Genomic DNA, 16756 nt, shown 5'->3' with positions numbered 1-16756 from the left:
TTAATATATTTTAATATTTTTAAAAAATAAAAAAATACATCTATATATTTAAAATTATTTTCTTAATTATTAAATAATAAAAAAATCATGAAGGATGAAGTAGAGCGAGTGATAAGAATGGAAGGACATAACAGTTTTTTCCTTTCAATAATAATGCACATGTCAAATGTCTTTTCAACAAGATAAGGACTTTTTCAAAATACAGGTTTTAGCCTTTTAGGTCGAATCTCACCTACATAACACACCCAATAACTCACTTTTGTTCTTTAAATAAGTCAAACGAAAAAGAATTCAGAAGCTGAGACTATGATAAGGTTAGTTTGGGAACACAATTTTCGTAATATTTTCGAATATTTTTTAATTTTTTTCTTTAATTAATTATTACAACTCTCAAAATTTTTAAACAAAACATAAAAAATAATATAACTATTTTCAACTTTTAAAATAAAAATAATTAAAAAATTATAACATTTTTATTAAAAATTTTCTCTCTCGTTATTCAAAACTCAATAAAATATTTTAGCTTACTATTTCACTACCTTATATATTAGTATCCAAACGGACTTATATGTATTGCATTCTCTCTGATACATACAACACAAAGCTGTTAGAATGAGATCATCAAAATTTCAAAAAGTATGTGTCCTACTGATCTCCACTGTCTTCTTTGTTGAGTTAGTTTCATTATCAAATCCTGTTTTTATTTCAGCTTATTCCCAAGAAGCTACGGCTCTTCTCCAATGGAAAGATAGCATTCAAAACGAAACTCAATCTAACTTATCTTCATGGATTTCACCTCCAAATAGTCCCAACAATTCTTCTCCCAATATAAACCAAACATCAAATCCATGCATGTGGTTTGGTATTTTTTGCAACCTTGGTGGAAGTGTCATCAAACTGGAACTAAACAATTCTGGATTGGAAGGTACGCTTCATGGATTTTCTTTTTCCTCTTTCCCAAATCTTTCATATGTTGATCTCAGTGGCAACAATCTCTTTGATAGCATTCCATCTCAAATTAGCAACTTGTCCAAACTCATCTATCTTGATTTGTCCTCTAACCAGTTGTCAGGGAAAATCCCTCCAGAAATTGGCTTGTTGACTGATCTTGAGGTTCTCAGCCTTGGTGATAATCACTTAAATGGCTCAATTCTTGAAGAAATAGGCCACCTAAAGTCTTTATCCAAGCTTTCTCTTTTCTCAAACAGTTTGGATGGTTTCATTCCTGTTTCTTTAAGTAATTTGAGCAATCTAGAGTATTTGCATCTATACAACAATGAACTCTCTGGTTTCATTCCTCCAGAGATAGGAAATCTCTCCAATTTGGTGGAGTTGTTCTTTGATTCCAATATCCTGACAGGTCTGATCCCTCCAACTTTTGGGAACTTAGAAAGGCTAACCTCATTGTTTTTGTACAATAACTCACTTTCTGGACCCATCCCTTCAGAATTAGGGAATTTGGGGTCCCTTGTCCAGTTAAGCCTCCAAACAAACCATCTTAATGGTTCAATTCCCCCATCATTAGGAGATCTGGGAAATCTTACTCTTCTTCATCTCTACTTTAATAACCTCTCTGGCACCATTCCTGAGGAGTTTGGAAACTTGAAGCGTATCCAGAATCTACAACTGAGCAGGAACCAACTGCATGGCTCTGTTCCAAATTCATTTGTTAATTTGAGAAACTTGAACGTTCTATACCTTCGTGACAACCAACTTTCTGGTCAAATTCCCCAAGGAATTGGAGATTTCATGAACTTGACTAAACTACAAATAGACACAAACCAATTCACTGGCTTTCTGCCTCAAAACATTTGCCTCAGTGGCTCACTTCAGAATTTTTCCGCATTCAACAACCATTTCACAGGTCGAGTCCCCAAAAGCTTGAAAAATTGCTCCAGCTTAATCAGAGTCCGCTTAGATGGAAATCAACTCACTGGTGATATATCTGATGATTTTGGAGTCTATCCAACCTTGAACTACATAGATCTAAGCTACAATAGATTTTCTGGAAAAATCTCAAGTAATTGGGGACAGTGTCCACAATTAGACACCCTAAAATTTGGTGGAAACAATATCACTGGCAGTATATCACTAGAGATTGGAAAATTGACTCAGGTACATGTGCTTGATCTTTCTGAAAATCACTTAGTTGGGGCTATTCCAAAAGAAATTGGAAAGTTGACTTCTCTAGAGAAATTGATGTTGAATGGCAATCAATTTTCGAGTGCTATACCATCAGAACTTGGGTCACTAACTAATCTTGAATATCTTGATTTGTCCTCAAACAGATTGAAGAATTCAATTCCAAGTAATTTTGGGGATTTATCGAAATTGAATTACCTGAACTTAAGCCATAACAATTTTAGCCAAACACTTCCAATTCCCCTCATGAGCTTATTTCAGATCTCCGAAGTGGATTTGAGTTTTAACTCTTTAAATGGAGAGATTCCATCAGAAATTAGCAAAATGCAGAGCTTGGAGAAACTCAATCTCTCCCACAATTATTTTTCTGGTTTCATTCCGACAGCCTTTGAAGAAATGCGTGCCTTGTTATATATTGACATATCATACAATGATTTTCAAGGTCCCATCCCCAGCAGCAAAGCCTTTCTAGATGCTCCCATAGAAGCATTACATGGGAACATGGGACTGTGTGGTAACGTTACAGGATTGGAGAGTTGTAATAAGTCCTCAAAGGAGAGCCACAAAGTCGTGTTTCTTACTGTTTTCCCTATTCTGGGAGCACTTTTAGTTCTATTTGCTTTCTTTCAAGTTTCTATCGCCTTCAAAAGAAGAAAGAAAGGTCCAGAATCAGAACAATCTGACATGCATGAAGTAGAACTTCTTGCGATGACAACTATCAATGGAAGAACAATGTATCAAGAAATCATGAAGGCAACTAAGGCTTTTGATGACTTATATTGTATTGGGAAAGGAGGATGTGGAAGTGTTTATGAAGCAAAGATGCCTTCTGGTGTTATATTTGCTGTGAAAAAACTCCACCCAGCACATGATGGTCGAAGAGGATTCCAGAAAGAGTTCTTAAATGAGATAAGAGCATTGATAGAAATAAGGCATCGAAACATTGTTAAACTTTATGGCTTTTGTTCACATCCAGAACATCCATTTTTGGTTTATGACTACTTCAAAAGGGGTAGCTTGGCAAAAATCTTGGGGAATGAAGATTCTGCCAAAGTACTGGATTGGAATAAACGGTTGAATATTGTTAAAGGCGTGGCTTATGCTTTATCTTACATGCATCATGATTGTGTACTGCCAATTATTCATCGCGATATATCAAGTCGCAACATCTTGCTAGATTCTCAATATGATGCTCATGTTTCGGACTTTGGCACTGCTAAACTTCTGAAGTTAGACACATCCAATTGGTCTTCCCTTGTAGGCACCTATGGATATGTAGCACCAGGTACTTTATTAATTATTTTTTCTCCTAATTTAAGATACACACACACACATAGATATATATAGAAGGAATGCATGTTTTGATTTCTTTTCTCTTTTGTTGGCAGAGCTTGCTTATACAATGAAGGTAACCGAGAAATGTGATGTGTATAGCTTTGGGGTTTTGGCATTAGAAGTCCTAATGGGAAAGCACCCAGGTGATTTCATTTGCTCTCTATCATCTCCATCAGATATGAAAAACATACAATTGAATGATGTTTTGGACAGGCGCCTTCCATTTCCCAAACATGTAGTTGAGGATGAACTTAATACGGTTGTGAAGCTTGCAATAAAGTGTTTAGATTTCCAGCCACAATCTAGGCCAACTATGCACTTCATATCCCATGTCTTACAAGCTCAAATTGCCCTTTCCTAGAACCATCTTCATATGAAATTGCACCTGGAAAGTATCTATCTGCATATAATTTTAATCTGTAGAGTTGAAATATCAAGTCAATTATTGTTCCGGGTTTTTATAAGTCAGTGCTACTTTATATATAGCAATTCATAAGTTGTATTACAAGTGATTCATTGCAAAGATAGAGAATGGATATGCATCAAAATTCTTATTTAGTAAAAACTTTAGAATCCTCAACAAGTAGAAAATATAATTTTTGAGGTCTTTTTTATTTTTTTGGTGGGGGGTGGGTTTTTAACCTACCCAGTCTTCTTTATTTGTGCTTCTATTTTCTTTGTCAAGAGTTTCGTCCGTTTTAGGTCTAGTTTGGATAATAGTGTATTCTGACTCAGATTACTCCACTTCTATTCATTACTTTATTATTATTTTTCACATAATTTTTATTACTATATACTATTTAATATTCTATCATTAATTTTTTCATTAATTTTTTTACTATTATTCACAGAATATCATCACTTCACTACTCAAACGCAACCTTAGTATCACTACTAATAAGTAATGGATATTAAGAACATAAAATATGATCATTCGTTAATGTTAAATATAGTCTTAGGATATGTGAATTTTGCACACTTTTTCAAAAAATAGTAGGGTCAAATAGTAAATAGTAGGGCCAATTCAAATGGATTCCAAATTTGCAAAAACTTTTTTAAAGGTAGTACGCTGACTTGTATGTTTTATGATTGTACAAATCATTTTTTTTATCAAATTTTCAATATTAATAAAAATGATTAATTTTTTTTATTTAGAAAATAATATATATTATTTTAAAAACTTGTAGGAAAAAAAGAAAAAGAAAAAGGCAAACCGTAGTGGCTGGTTGTCTATTATGTTATAGTTAGTCTCTATGGGTAGATCGAGCCACTAGCTGCCAGAACACTTTTTTTTTTCTTTTCAAAATTTTCTACAAATATAAAAATAATTTTTAGAAAAAATTATTATTATTTTTATCTTCATTTAAAAAATAAATAAATTGACAGGTAGTGCCTTTCAATTGGATTGTGTTATCTATTAACAGTAATGAACGAAAATTATAAGAAAATAATATCCTACCGCTAAGATTGCAATCCATAAAGGCATTCTAGTTTGCTAAAAAAATAGATAAATATTTTAGTTACAAAGAAATTATATAAAATAAATCTACAAACTGACATGTTTTGATGTAGTATGTCAGATTGTAAAGTTACTTTAACGGATCACGTGAAGTCACATTAATTTATGAATTTATTTTTATATAATCTTTTTGTATCTATAACAATTCTCTAAAAAAATATGCACATCTTAAATCCAAAACAGTCATTAATTCAGAGTTGGGTGTCCTATCAAAATTCTCTTATCACATGTTGTCAGATATAAATAGCACTGGTCACGTATAATAAAACTTGTGTAATGCTAAATTTACTGATTTTTAAAAGAGTGCGTAAGATTCAGATACTCTAAAACTGTAAATATCATTTTTCAAATTATATATTCTAACGTTATCAACTCATATTAATCTTCTTAATAGTGGGTTTTGGAGATAAATAAAACTTTCAGACAAAACAATTGGGAGCCTTCTACTGGGACAGAACGAATGCACCGTTGCTTAAAAAACATGCATTCATTCGGTTCGTATCCATTAGCATTTTTCTAAGAGAGATGCTACAAACAAAATAGATATTACGTACAAATAAACTTATAAACTAATGTATCTTGATCCAATAAAAATAACTTTACAATATCATGTACTGCTTCAAATAACGTTAATTTATAAATTTATTTTTATGTAATATTTTGTGACTAAAATATGCCTTTTCCAAAAAATTGAATTTTAGAAGGACGAGAGTTTCTATCGACAATTCGAACTGTTGGACCAAAAAATTGACTAAAATATGTATCTCACGACTTGGAACTGTTGGACCAAAGGCTAAAAACGCCCACTCATTGCACGCTTTCCTGACTTATTTTTTCCAGACTTGTACACGATTTGGGAAAAGAAAAACTTCGCAATATGACATAATTAAAACAAACTAGCAATTGGATACTCCTGTAACTTGAAAACACAAAATTTCCCAGACTACAAAAAGACGACTGTCGATGATACGAAACAAAAACCTATGACTCACTAGCAGGAAGCTGGTCGGAAATCTTGTCCTCGGTTGCTGGGAGCAGCTCTGGCAAATCACCCATTGTGGCAGGATAGAGCTGCTTGGATGTCTCACCCTCAGTAGTTGGAAGTGGTGCATCTGTGTCGCCCTTCAACTCATTCTCACTGAAGAGATCCCTTTGAACAGGGACCGATTTTTGTTGCTGGGATGATATAACATTTGCAATGGCTTTAAAAGCTGCAGATGCCTCACTACTCTCCACACCTTCATCTTTGTCAGTACCAATAAAATTGGGTTCCTCCAATGACTCATCTTGTCGTGGTGGGGGAACAAAAAAGGGTATCTTACCCCTCTGCCAGTCATGGAGGACCATCTTTGCCACAGTCGTCAAGTCAGGTTCCCCACCCTAAGCAAGCCCATTCATAATAGTCAGTCACGAAGCACAACTATTTATTCAAAAGCAAAACATGAAGATATCACCGTTAAGCATTAAAGTTAAAAGAAGCACCTTCAAAAGCTTGCCAGTCAATTTGCATAGCTGAAGTAGAAAGTCGTTTTCATCATCCCTGAGAACATCACAATAAGAAATAATTAACATAGTGCAGACAGTGTCGGATAAAGGAATGGTAGTCTCACACATAAAATTATAAAGTGCTGCAACAAAGTAATTGCACTTTACTGCACTTGTCACATATTCTTAGATTAGAAAACAAGGCAGATACTGAACTACCCTGTTCTCTAATTCACTGAAGTCAAACTCAAAGATAACAATCACCTGAAATTTATTGAAAGCAATAGGTAATCTATGTCAGTTTACAACCGATATCCAATAAATAAATTTATTTATCATTCCCACACCAAACTTTTTTTATTTTTTTCTCTTACCAAAGTGTGGTATATGGATGATGAGTAGAAGAATTCAATAAGTTTAGGAAGAATAAAAAATAAATTTAAAAATAAAAAAATGTGTGGTATTTGATGTCCGGAGATAATGAGTAGCAAAGCTCATATCCAATATTGGATGTTATATACAAGCATACCCACAAAATGAGGATATATAATACAAAAAGCAGTATGATTTGAAATTGTGAATATTTGAAAGTTTGCTCATCGATGCATTATCCAAGGAAGGTAATTCAAGGTGTAAAGAGACATTTGCAAAGAAACACCCAGGTAGCCAAGATGCTCTAAGAAATTCTAGTCATGCTGTGATATCATTAAGATTCCAACCACACAGAGTGAGAGAGTGACACACCAGTGTTTGATCTTATATGCTCTTTTCAGGTGCTCCTTCTTTACACGTTTCAAAACTTCTCCAATGTGTTCAGCAGCATCCTCCAAATTTGTGACACGTACCTGAAAAACAAAGGAAAAATCCTTATTTTAAAACGATATATATGATCATAAAAAGAAATTGCTCAAAAAGCCACAGGAAAACATTAATATGAAACAAATAGACACAGCAGAACTCTCTGGCTTCAAAAGGATTAGGGCGCAATAAATTATTAAAGTTCAAGACATTTTGTGTACAGATCCAAAGAAAGCTCAAGTCACATCCCAATTGAACCCCTACAAATTGCAAGAACTTTTCCATCCTAGACAATACGAGATCCCATTCAGCATCCTCATATAATAAATTCACCATCCTCATATAATAAATTCGGAGTATGGCAATCTCTTGCCTCTCTAACTACCCAAAGAAAGCTCAAACCACATCCGAGCACACACTCCAAAAATACTAATCAATATCACAATTGGAACCTAATGAAATCATTAGAAAATGCAAGAACTTCTCACTCCTTGACAATGTCGAACCCCATTCACTACCCTCACAAGCTAAATCTAAGGTATTAATTACCCTTTGAACATGAGGCCTCTATCATAAGTCCCATGAAAAATAAAATATTATGTAGCACAACACATTCATGATTACACTGATCCATTGGCTCATTCCTAGCAAATCAATGCTTCAAGAATGGTGACAAAATTTACTATAGAAGCAAACGATTACAACATACCACACCCTTAAGTACAATATCTGTTTCAGAGTCACTGTTTTGGTAAACAACCCCAGGGCAATCAATCAAGAAGATCCTCTTTGTGAGGGTTATATACTGCCACACTTTAGTCTCGCCTGGAATTGGAGCAACCTTGCAAACCTGGCGAGAAAAAAAGGCACACAAATACATCAGCAATCAAAACCATTAAGGTAGTAAAATCATCATCAACTTTGTTAATCAAATGCATCAAAACTCGTTAATATTGGACTCACTTTTGACTCGTAGCTAAGCAAATTGAACCCCTCCCTCATCAAGGAATACTAAGATAAAAAATTCTAATAACTATGTCCTTTGCAAAAAAACTTCCTACTAGTGACAGTAATTTAAATGTCAAAGCATCAGGATAACATCAGGATAAATCCTCTTGCAATGTAAGTGTGAAATTGAAGCAGGGAAGACAACATCCGAATTACAAAGAATGTACATGAAAAAAATGACTTTGCGCTGACTAATCAAAGTCTACCACAGCATATAGCAAAAGAAATACCAAACATACAAATTTGGATGCAATCCACAGCATATAACCAGAAGATATAGATGTATTTATAGAACTGTCTATCAAAAAATATGCATGTGTGTCTATAACTACTGGTATTTGTGTTTCTGCAACTCCGATAAAATTGCATTGAAAATATCAAAAAATTACTACCAAAAAAAAAAAAAAAGATGTCATAGAGCTGCAACATTGGAGGCAGCAAAGGAGAAAGAAATCTTACATTTTTTGTACGCAATGTGTTAATAACTGAAGATTTTCCCACATTAGGATACCCAACAAATCCAACAGATATAGCTTGCTTGTCACTTTTTAACCGAGCGAATTGTCTCAGTACTGACAGAAGAGAACCCTGTTTCCAACAAAGATACAATTTTGAAAAACAGATATTGGAACCAAAAGGATTAACGTATCCAAAAACGTATACGAACCTTTAAGCTTCTATGTTAAGAACAAACCAAAGACATTGACCAAGTGAAGAATTTAATAAGCATTTATCACATATGCTATTAGGATCTTTTTTTTTTTTTTTTAATAAGAAATAAGGAGCGTTTTTTAGACAAGTAGGCATAGCCCAAGTGCACAGGAAGTATACAAGGAGAAACACCTAAGTACTAGCTAGGATCTTTGTTTAGACTTACCTATAAAAAAGGATTTGACTAGACTTGTTTTATGGCATTATTATTATCCATAGTTTTGATATGTTGGATTAGTTATATTAGAGGGTTAATAAATTGCATACTTCTATTTGGGATTTTTTTTTATAAGTAATAAGCAGTTCTATTCATTAGAAAAAAGGCATTACCCAAGTACACAGGACATATACATGAGACTTGTATTTGTAACTTTTAATGTTTAAACTTATAAAAAAGGATTTTTAATGTTTGAAGAATTCCTAATCCTTGCAATATGGAATGTAATGAGTAGCATTCCTAACATTATCGGAAGGGATGTTACATGTATTGACCATTTTTAACATAGAAGACGCAAGTCCTGTAAAGCTAAAAGCCTTTTTCTTTTCTCAACGAAATAAATGCAATGAAGGTGATTGGAAATTGAAAGTGCGCAATATGGCACTGTAAAAAAACGTGTGATAATATTACAGAAAAGGAATTTAAATGGAGATAACAATGACTAATATGCAAAGCATATGACAAGTTATTGGAATTCAAGAACTTAGCCTTTATTATCTTGACCACATAAACTGAGAAGGGTACCTTGCCAAAAGACTTGTTTATGCTTGCATGAAATGCTAGAGTAGGGTATTCCTTGGATAACACTCTAAGCCATCCTTTTGTTGCCCAAGCAGGAATCAAATCACACTAGACAAAAAGGAATTAAAATCTTCAAGCAGCTCAGGTGGGAACATGGAATAATAAGGAAATCCTTAACGATCTCATTAAAAGTATCAATTTGTAAGATGCAACCAACCTTGTTTAACAGAAGAATCAAGTGCTTGTGCTTGCAATGCTCTTTCAAATGTCTCTCTAGATGGTAACATCTAGTACCTTGTGGGTCCCTTGCATCCAAAACCTGAAACACATACGAACAAATATCGTTGATAGGTAAAAAAATTATACTTTTTTAAGGGAAATATACTGAAATATCTGATTATTCTAACCATCCATGTAACAAGCTTCTTACATGACATTTAAGCAATTTTTTAACTATCTACAATAATGCCGAGGCTGAAGCAAGCAATAATGTGAACACAGAACATCAAGGACCCTAACATGTGCTTCTATAAAAGCGAAAAGCAAAAGTTTAATGTCTCGCCATATATTTCCTACATCTAAACCATGTAAAAAAATAATTTTATTCATTCCAGCCAAGCAAAAAAAGAAACACAAACCTGGACAACCACATCCGAAGAGTCAATTACTTTATAGAGCTCGCCCCATATACGTTTACTTTGACCTTTCTCGAACATTGTATGCCGAACCAGGTCCCTAAGTCCATCTTCTTCAGTTCCTTCTACAGAGGCACTAGCAGCATGTTTCTCCTCAAAGGCATCTAAGCAATCGATAAAAATAATATTAAGTAAATAACTATTTTAAATTTGATTAAAATGAGTAATCACATCAGCCACCATACAAAAACTTTCCACATCCGTTCCAACCATGATCCATTCCTAAAAGAACAACCAGGTAAATGGAAAGAATAGGAAGAAAGGGAAAAGAGGGGGGGAAAAGCATTCATATACCCTGAGAACCATCAGCTTTCTTAACCAATGACTCATAATCTGCTGCCAATAGCTTTGGGCGCTTCCTCTTAGTCTTAGGTCCAAATGCATCCCCAAATGGCTCAGTATCAAGAAGATGAACTCTGGTTTGCTTCAAAGTTATATAAAATCCTCTTGATTAGAAAAGCAATGCATGGTAACTTCTGCAAAAACACTAAAGTTCTGCCTAGGAAGATTTCTTGAAAAATAAATCATGTTAATGTTTAACTGAAGGTTCGCAATAATCAGCAAAAGAGGCTCAAGTTTCTCATAACCTTTTTTTTGCCAAGTATGTTCTCATTTTTTTTTTTGATAAATATGTTCTCATTCATTATATGAGGCATTTTGTGACTTTTTTTTAGAACCTCAATTTACTTATAAAAAAACCTAACTACGATGAAAGCAAGAGGCACACCATCAAGGGAGAAATCGTGTTTCCCAACAAGATAAGAAAATTTGCAGTCCTAGTGTGAGACTTGGCAGAAGTCAAGCTCATCATTTGATGAGTCCAATTAGAAGCAGTCTAACCTCCAAGCAAGCATTACAGGGACTGCACACATCTAAATCAGGTAATTTTGTTAAATGATATTAATTAACACTTAAAAATTTACTCATCTATCCACTGCAACATTGATATCGACCAACCTCAAGTTAATCGTAAGTGCTTATGTCCCATAAAAGGTGACCATGGAAAATTAACGTTCCATGAAAGGAGACAGACAACTATAGTTGGGCTACAAACAGTGCGAGAGATTTGCCATTCGGTGTACAATGTGTAAATGAAATTCACCTTATGATTTCTACTCAAAAAACTGAAAAGTGAGCTCAAATTAAGCAAGCCTGCATACCTTTTGGCGATCATTCAAGAGGGACAAGGGTAGTTTCTTCTCTCTCAAAATGACATTGTAGTTGCTGGACATCCGGTTTTGAAGTTCTTCACGGAAAAATTCAAGCTCTTTCTGATTTACAACTCGAGTATTCCCTACAAACTCAGCCAAAAATTACCATGAAAATCACAAGTTTGTTAATTGTCGCCAGATTATGGATCAGAAACATTTTCTGCTTCTTGGTGGGAGAAATGCTGGATCACTCAAATTTCCATGCCTTAGAAAATGTCTCCGTGCATAATCAGATTGGAAGTATGTTTACTAATCTTGATAATCAGCTTCTGAAACATTTAATTTCAAAATGGCCTACCATAGGTTTTTAGAATAAGCAGTACTTCCCCCAAAAGTTGATTGTAATTACTTAATAACAGTCCATTATTTCTCAAGAATACTTACAGGCACCTATTAACACAACCAATAGGCAGACACAACAATTCAACAAACTACAGTCATCTCACTTCAAAGTCATGCATCCAATTCAACCATTGATCATAGATAAGCACCTCAACTTTCTAGATAAGATATAAGCGAAAAATCACATACACACGTATCTTACCGAACCAGCGGCGGTCGGGTTGGATTCGAGTGTTGGGCAATTCCTTGGACTGAAACTCATTCTTGAGAACCTTTCCTGCACTGTTCCGCTTGGGCCTCGTGTTGTACATCTTGAGGCGCCGAACCGTGGCGGCGCTGCGCGAGCCATCGGTCCCATCTTTACGGTTCGAGTCCAGCGAATGCTTCGGCTTTCCGGAGATGTTCACTTTCTTCTCCTTCACCGCCTTCGTCATCTTAGAAAGAGTTTTTGGGTCTGTTTGGTCGCTTGGAAGCCTAGGGTAGAGAGAGAAATTGTGTTGCTGGACAGTGAGACAGGGAGCACGGGAGAGAAGCTGAGAGATGGAGAGCCCACTGTAGCAGCGCCGGACAGGTAGGAGCACTGTGAGGATAGCAGCTGAGGCTAGGGTTTCGAACCCAAAAGTTTTGGGCTTCGGGACCGAGAGAGAGAGAGAGGGGGGGGGAGGGATCTGAGAGAAGTGAGACCGAGAGAAACCCTAATCGAGAGGAACAGAGGACGAGACACAGAGACAGTGAGAGGTCTATGAGAGGAGGGAGAAGCCGATCGAGCAAGAGGGAGAGCGAGATCGAGTGTAATGTACCCAACTAAGTTGGGCCGGGCTTAGATGGGCGTCCAGCTCTGTTGTTGATATTTTGTTTTATTTGAGCTGCTAATAGCATTCCCGTTGACTTGATCAAATGAGAAAATTATCTAAAATTTAGATAATTTGTATAAAAAGACTCTACATTAAATTGACCATTTCAAAATAATTTATATTTTTACTACAGTCATAAATTATTTGGTTCTCCAAATATTAAAATATTAATTTCTCACTCCAAACAAACAAATTAAATTAATTAGAATATAATTAACATTCAACATTTAGAATATAATTATTATTAACATTTGATAATACTTTTTTAATATTAATTTAATTAGAATATAATTATTATTAACATTTAAAAATACTTTTTTAATACTTTAATTAAAATATAATTATTATTAACATTTAATAAAACTTTTTTGATATTAATTTAATTAAAATATAATTATTATTAACATTTAATAATAATTTTTTTAATATTAATTTAACTAGAATATAATTATTATTAAAATTTAATAAAACTTTTTTTAATATTAATTTAATTAGAATATAATTATTATTAACATTTAATAAAAAAATTTTTAATATTAATTTAATTAGAATATAATTATTATTAACATTTAATAATAATTTTTTTTTAATATTAATTTAACTAGAATATAATTATTATTAACATTTAATTGGTAGAACTATAAAATGTGATAAAAATAAATTTAATTAATTAATTATTAAAATAATAATATTTTAGTATTATATAGAATGTGAATGGTTAATCCAATGTGGGGATTGAATTTAAATGGAATAGGCAAATGTAAAAAAGTGTGATATTGGCTAAATTTTGAAGATGCATTTGCCAAGCCAATGAGAATGCTCTAAGTTGTCCTAGTGGCCCATGACCTTAGCTATTATTTGTAGAAACTGATCCATTGCCTTATTTTGGTTGGTGTGGAACTATGGATTAGGGGTGCCTCGCATAAGCCTAACTCGTGACTTATTTTTTAGATTTATCTTCTTAATTTCCTTCCATAATTTTATTTTTATCTCTTTCATATCTTAGTATCTCTTTGCATTTTGTTGAGGTTCATAATAATTGGCATAAGAGAACTACGATCTTTCATGAGGACAAAACAAGGCTCAAGCGATAGGAAGAAAATTTATTAGAACAAATTCTTGCATCAGTGCTGCTGATAAGAGATTTAGTCGACTGAATGCATGAAAATTACAAGCGCTTCTGGCAACAATTAAAGGAAATTCTGAATGATTTTATAGAATCTTTCGTTGAGTTGCAAGACCTAATTAGCATGAAGGAAGATGAACAAAATGCAACGAAGGATGAAGAGAGTGTTCAGTTGCAAGACCACATCACTATGATGTAGGAGAATGGAGAGAGGGATTTTAAGAAAGGTTTCGTTGCAAGAATTTCCTCCTCCCTCCCTCCCTCCTTTTAACTCCTATACTCAGCCAGAATCAAGCCATGGCCGAAAAAGGCGGAGACCCAGCGATTGGGACCACTCTCAGCACCCACAATAAGGATTGGGGCGCCCTTAATTTTATGGGCACTATAGGGAATTTGATCCTAGTGGTAGCGAATTTCAGTGTCTTTGCTACTCACCCCCCTTGTTTGTCCCTGACTGCCTCAGAAATTGATTTCTCCATCCATTTTCATAAATTGTCAAATACTTTTTTTTTTTCATTCCTCAAACTCTCTATCCTTGGAAATTCATCGCCTTAAGCATAGACAAAGACCACAAAAATCCATGGCCATGGCATCCTTGACTCAACGTCTCCAATGGGTCATCCTCTCGCTCTTTATGATCTCCACCAATGCCTCCAGACCTAGATTTCCCTCAACTCCCATGCCCCTTTGATCCTTATTAACCAGAAAAATAACCCCAGTTTGAGGCCTTCACGTTCTTCATATTTCTTCTCTTTATGATCCTCCTTACGATTATGGGGCCATCAAACCAGCCATCAGCAGTGAGATCCTGCTTGGGAAAAACGCATAGGAGCCTTACCAACAACATGTGAAGATGGAAGTTCGTGACAGAGGGCGACAACACGATGTCTCTTCTTTGGTGGTGGGTATTGAGAGACCCAATGGGGAGATGAAAAGTAGAGATATGAGAGAAGATAGAGAAAAGGAGATAGTTAAATGGAAGGGAGGCTGGGGGGGGCGCCTGCGAACCAGGGAAGAGAAAGAGACAGAGAGGGAGGGAGAGGAGAAGAAGAAGAAGAAGAAGAGGAAAGATGGGGTGTGGATTTAGGGTTTTGGAGATGAGTGGCAAAATGACGTCATTTTTGCTCGAGTGAGCTAGGCTTCTCACAAGAGTCTTTGGACTCTAAGTGCATGTTTGGGATTGTGATTGAAAATAATGTTGAAATATTGCTTTTAGCTTAAGGTGTATAGCTTAGAGCTTAAAGTAATAAGCTTTACTATTAAAAATGTATTTACTGTTTAGTAACCATATGTCTAAAGTACTTTCAAACATATTACATTTGTTTGAAAAAAATTCAAAATTTACCTTTTAAGATAGAAATGACATAAAAGGGCATTTGATTTTTCACATATTATAATCGTATCCTTGATATAAATTAAATCTTATAACCAAATAACAACGAAAATAGTCTAATAGGATTTTCACTAAACATAATGAAAAAAAATCACTTCAATGATGCATAAGTGAAAGAACAACACAATTAAGCTATTTTATTCATAATATTTTCACTAGATATCCCTAATTGTTGCATGCCTGAGTAAAAAATCTTGGTGTGTGGTGTATGGCTTATGAATAGCAATGCTCTTAAAAATAATGTTGAAATATTGCTTTTAGCTTAAGGTGTATAACTTAGAGCTTAACGTAATAAGCTTTACTATTAAAAATGTATTTACTGTTTAGTAACCATATGTCTAAAGTACTTTCAAACATATTACATTTGTTTGAAAAAAATTCAAAAATTACCTTTTAAGATAGAAATGACATAAAAGGGCATTTGATTTTTCACATATTATAATCGTATCCTTTATATAAATTAAATCTTATAACCAAATAACAACGAAAATAGTCTAATAGGATTTTCACTAAACATAATGAAAAAAAATCACTTCAATGATGCATAAGTGAAAGAACAACACAATTAAGCTCATATATTCATAATATTTTCACTAGATATCCCTAATTGTTGCATGCCTGAGTATTGTTCTGCTTCTTCATTCTCCATGCTTTTAGGAGGTAGATAATTCTCATCATCATCGTATGGCTTGAACTCAAGATCCTTCAATGCATGATTTCTAATAAAATAATGAATATCCATATAAGCCATAACAATTTTAACTTGTTTATCATAAGGAAAATTTGGCATATAATCTGTTAATGCAAAAAATTGCACAACAAGTCGAAAGAGGAGAAAGAGTCATTCTCGACCCACTATGACGATTTGGGCCTCGATCGGTGTGGCCTGGAGCCCCTGGCGTGGCTTGGTGCGGTTGTGCATACGTCCATGGTAATGAATGAAAAATAAATACTGAAAATGTAAAAGAGAGAAACACACAAATTTACATTGTTCGAAATATTGCCTACATCCACTAGGCATTTAAGGGAGGGGAGATCCACTATAATATACTTGTTTTATAGTCTCTCATCCTCGTTATATAATGGACCTCAGAGCTCAATTTTCTGGTAGAGATCTAAGTTTGTGGAGGCACAGTACTTGGCTCCCTAGTCTTCTCGTCGGTCTCATAGACTGAGGGAAGGGATGAGGCAAGCTCGTGGATACATGGTACTTATCTCCCATGTTCTTCTCTTTGACCTTGTAGACTTAGGGAAGGGATGAGGCACCTTCGACAGACGGTACATGGCTGCCCTAGTCTTCTCCTTGACTTCATAGATTGAGGAAAAGGATGAGGCAAGCCTGTGGAGACACGGTACTTGGCTCCCCTGTTCTTCTTGTCGTTGAGGGAGAGAGTGTCA

The 16756-nt window shown here is 34.6% G+C and overlaps 2 protein-coding genes across 2 annotated transcripts; one reads left to right on the top strand and one right to left on the bottom strand.

The window, feature by feature from the left end:
- The first annotated feature begins 628 nt into the window (after window positions 1-628).
- On the top strand, window positions 629-3940 carry LOC108980553 (MDIS1-interacting receptor like kinase 2-like). Its single transcript, XM_018951501.2, has 2 exons — window positions 629-3427; window positions 3531-3940. Exons 1-2 carry the CDS (start codon window positions 853-855, stop codon window positions 3836-3838), a joined length of 2883 nt encoding a protein of 960 aa, XP_018807046.2. The 5' UTR covers window positions 629-852; the 3' UTR covers window positions 3839-3940.
- A 1825-nt stretch (window positions 3941-5765) lies between these two features.
- LOC109006415 (nuclear/nucleolar GTPase 2-like) lies at window positions 5766-12758 on the bottom strand. Its single transcript, XM_035690928.1, has 11 exons — window positions 12188-12758; window positions 11593-11726; window positions 10727-10856; window positions 10376-10536; window positions 9955-10056; window positions 9741-9845; window positions 8747-8875; window positions 7989-8129; window positions 7226-7326; window positions 6479-6536; window positions 5766-6376 (listed from the first exon to the last, which is right to left on the bottom strand). Exons 1-11 carry the CDS (start codon window positions 12417-12419, stop codon window positions 5978-5980), a joined length of 1692 nt encoding a protein of 563 aa, XP_035546821.1. The 5' UTR covers window positions 12420-12758; the 3' UTR covers window positions 5766-5977.
- Window positions 12759-16756: the final 3998 nt, after the last annotated feature.

This window comes from Juglans regia, chromosome 6 (assembly GCF_001411555.2).
Source record: "Juglans regia cultivar Chandler chromosome 6, Walnut 2.0, whole genome shotgun sequence".
NCBI classification, from domain to species: Eukaryota; Viridiplantae; Streptophyta; class Magnoliopsida; order Fagales; family Juglandaceae; genus Juglans; species Juglans regia.
Note: the sequence above shows the minus strand (reverse complement) of the source record. Positions and strands in the feature narration are given on the sequence as shown.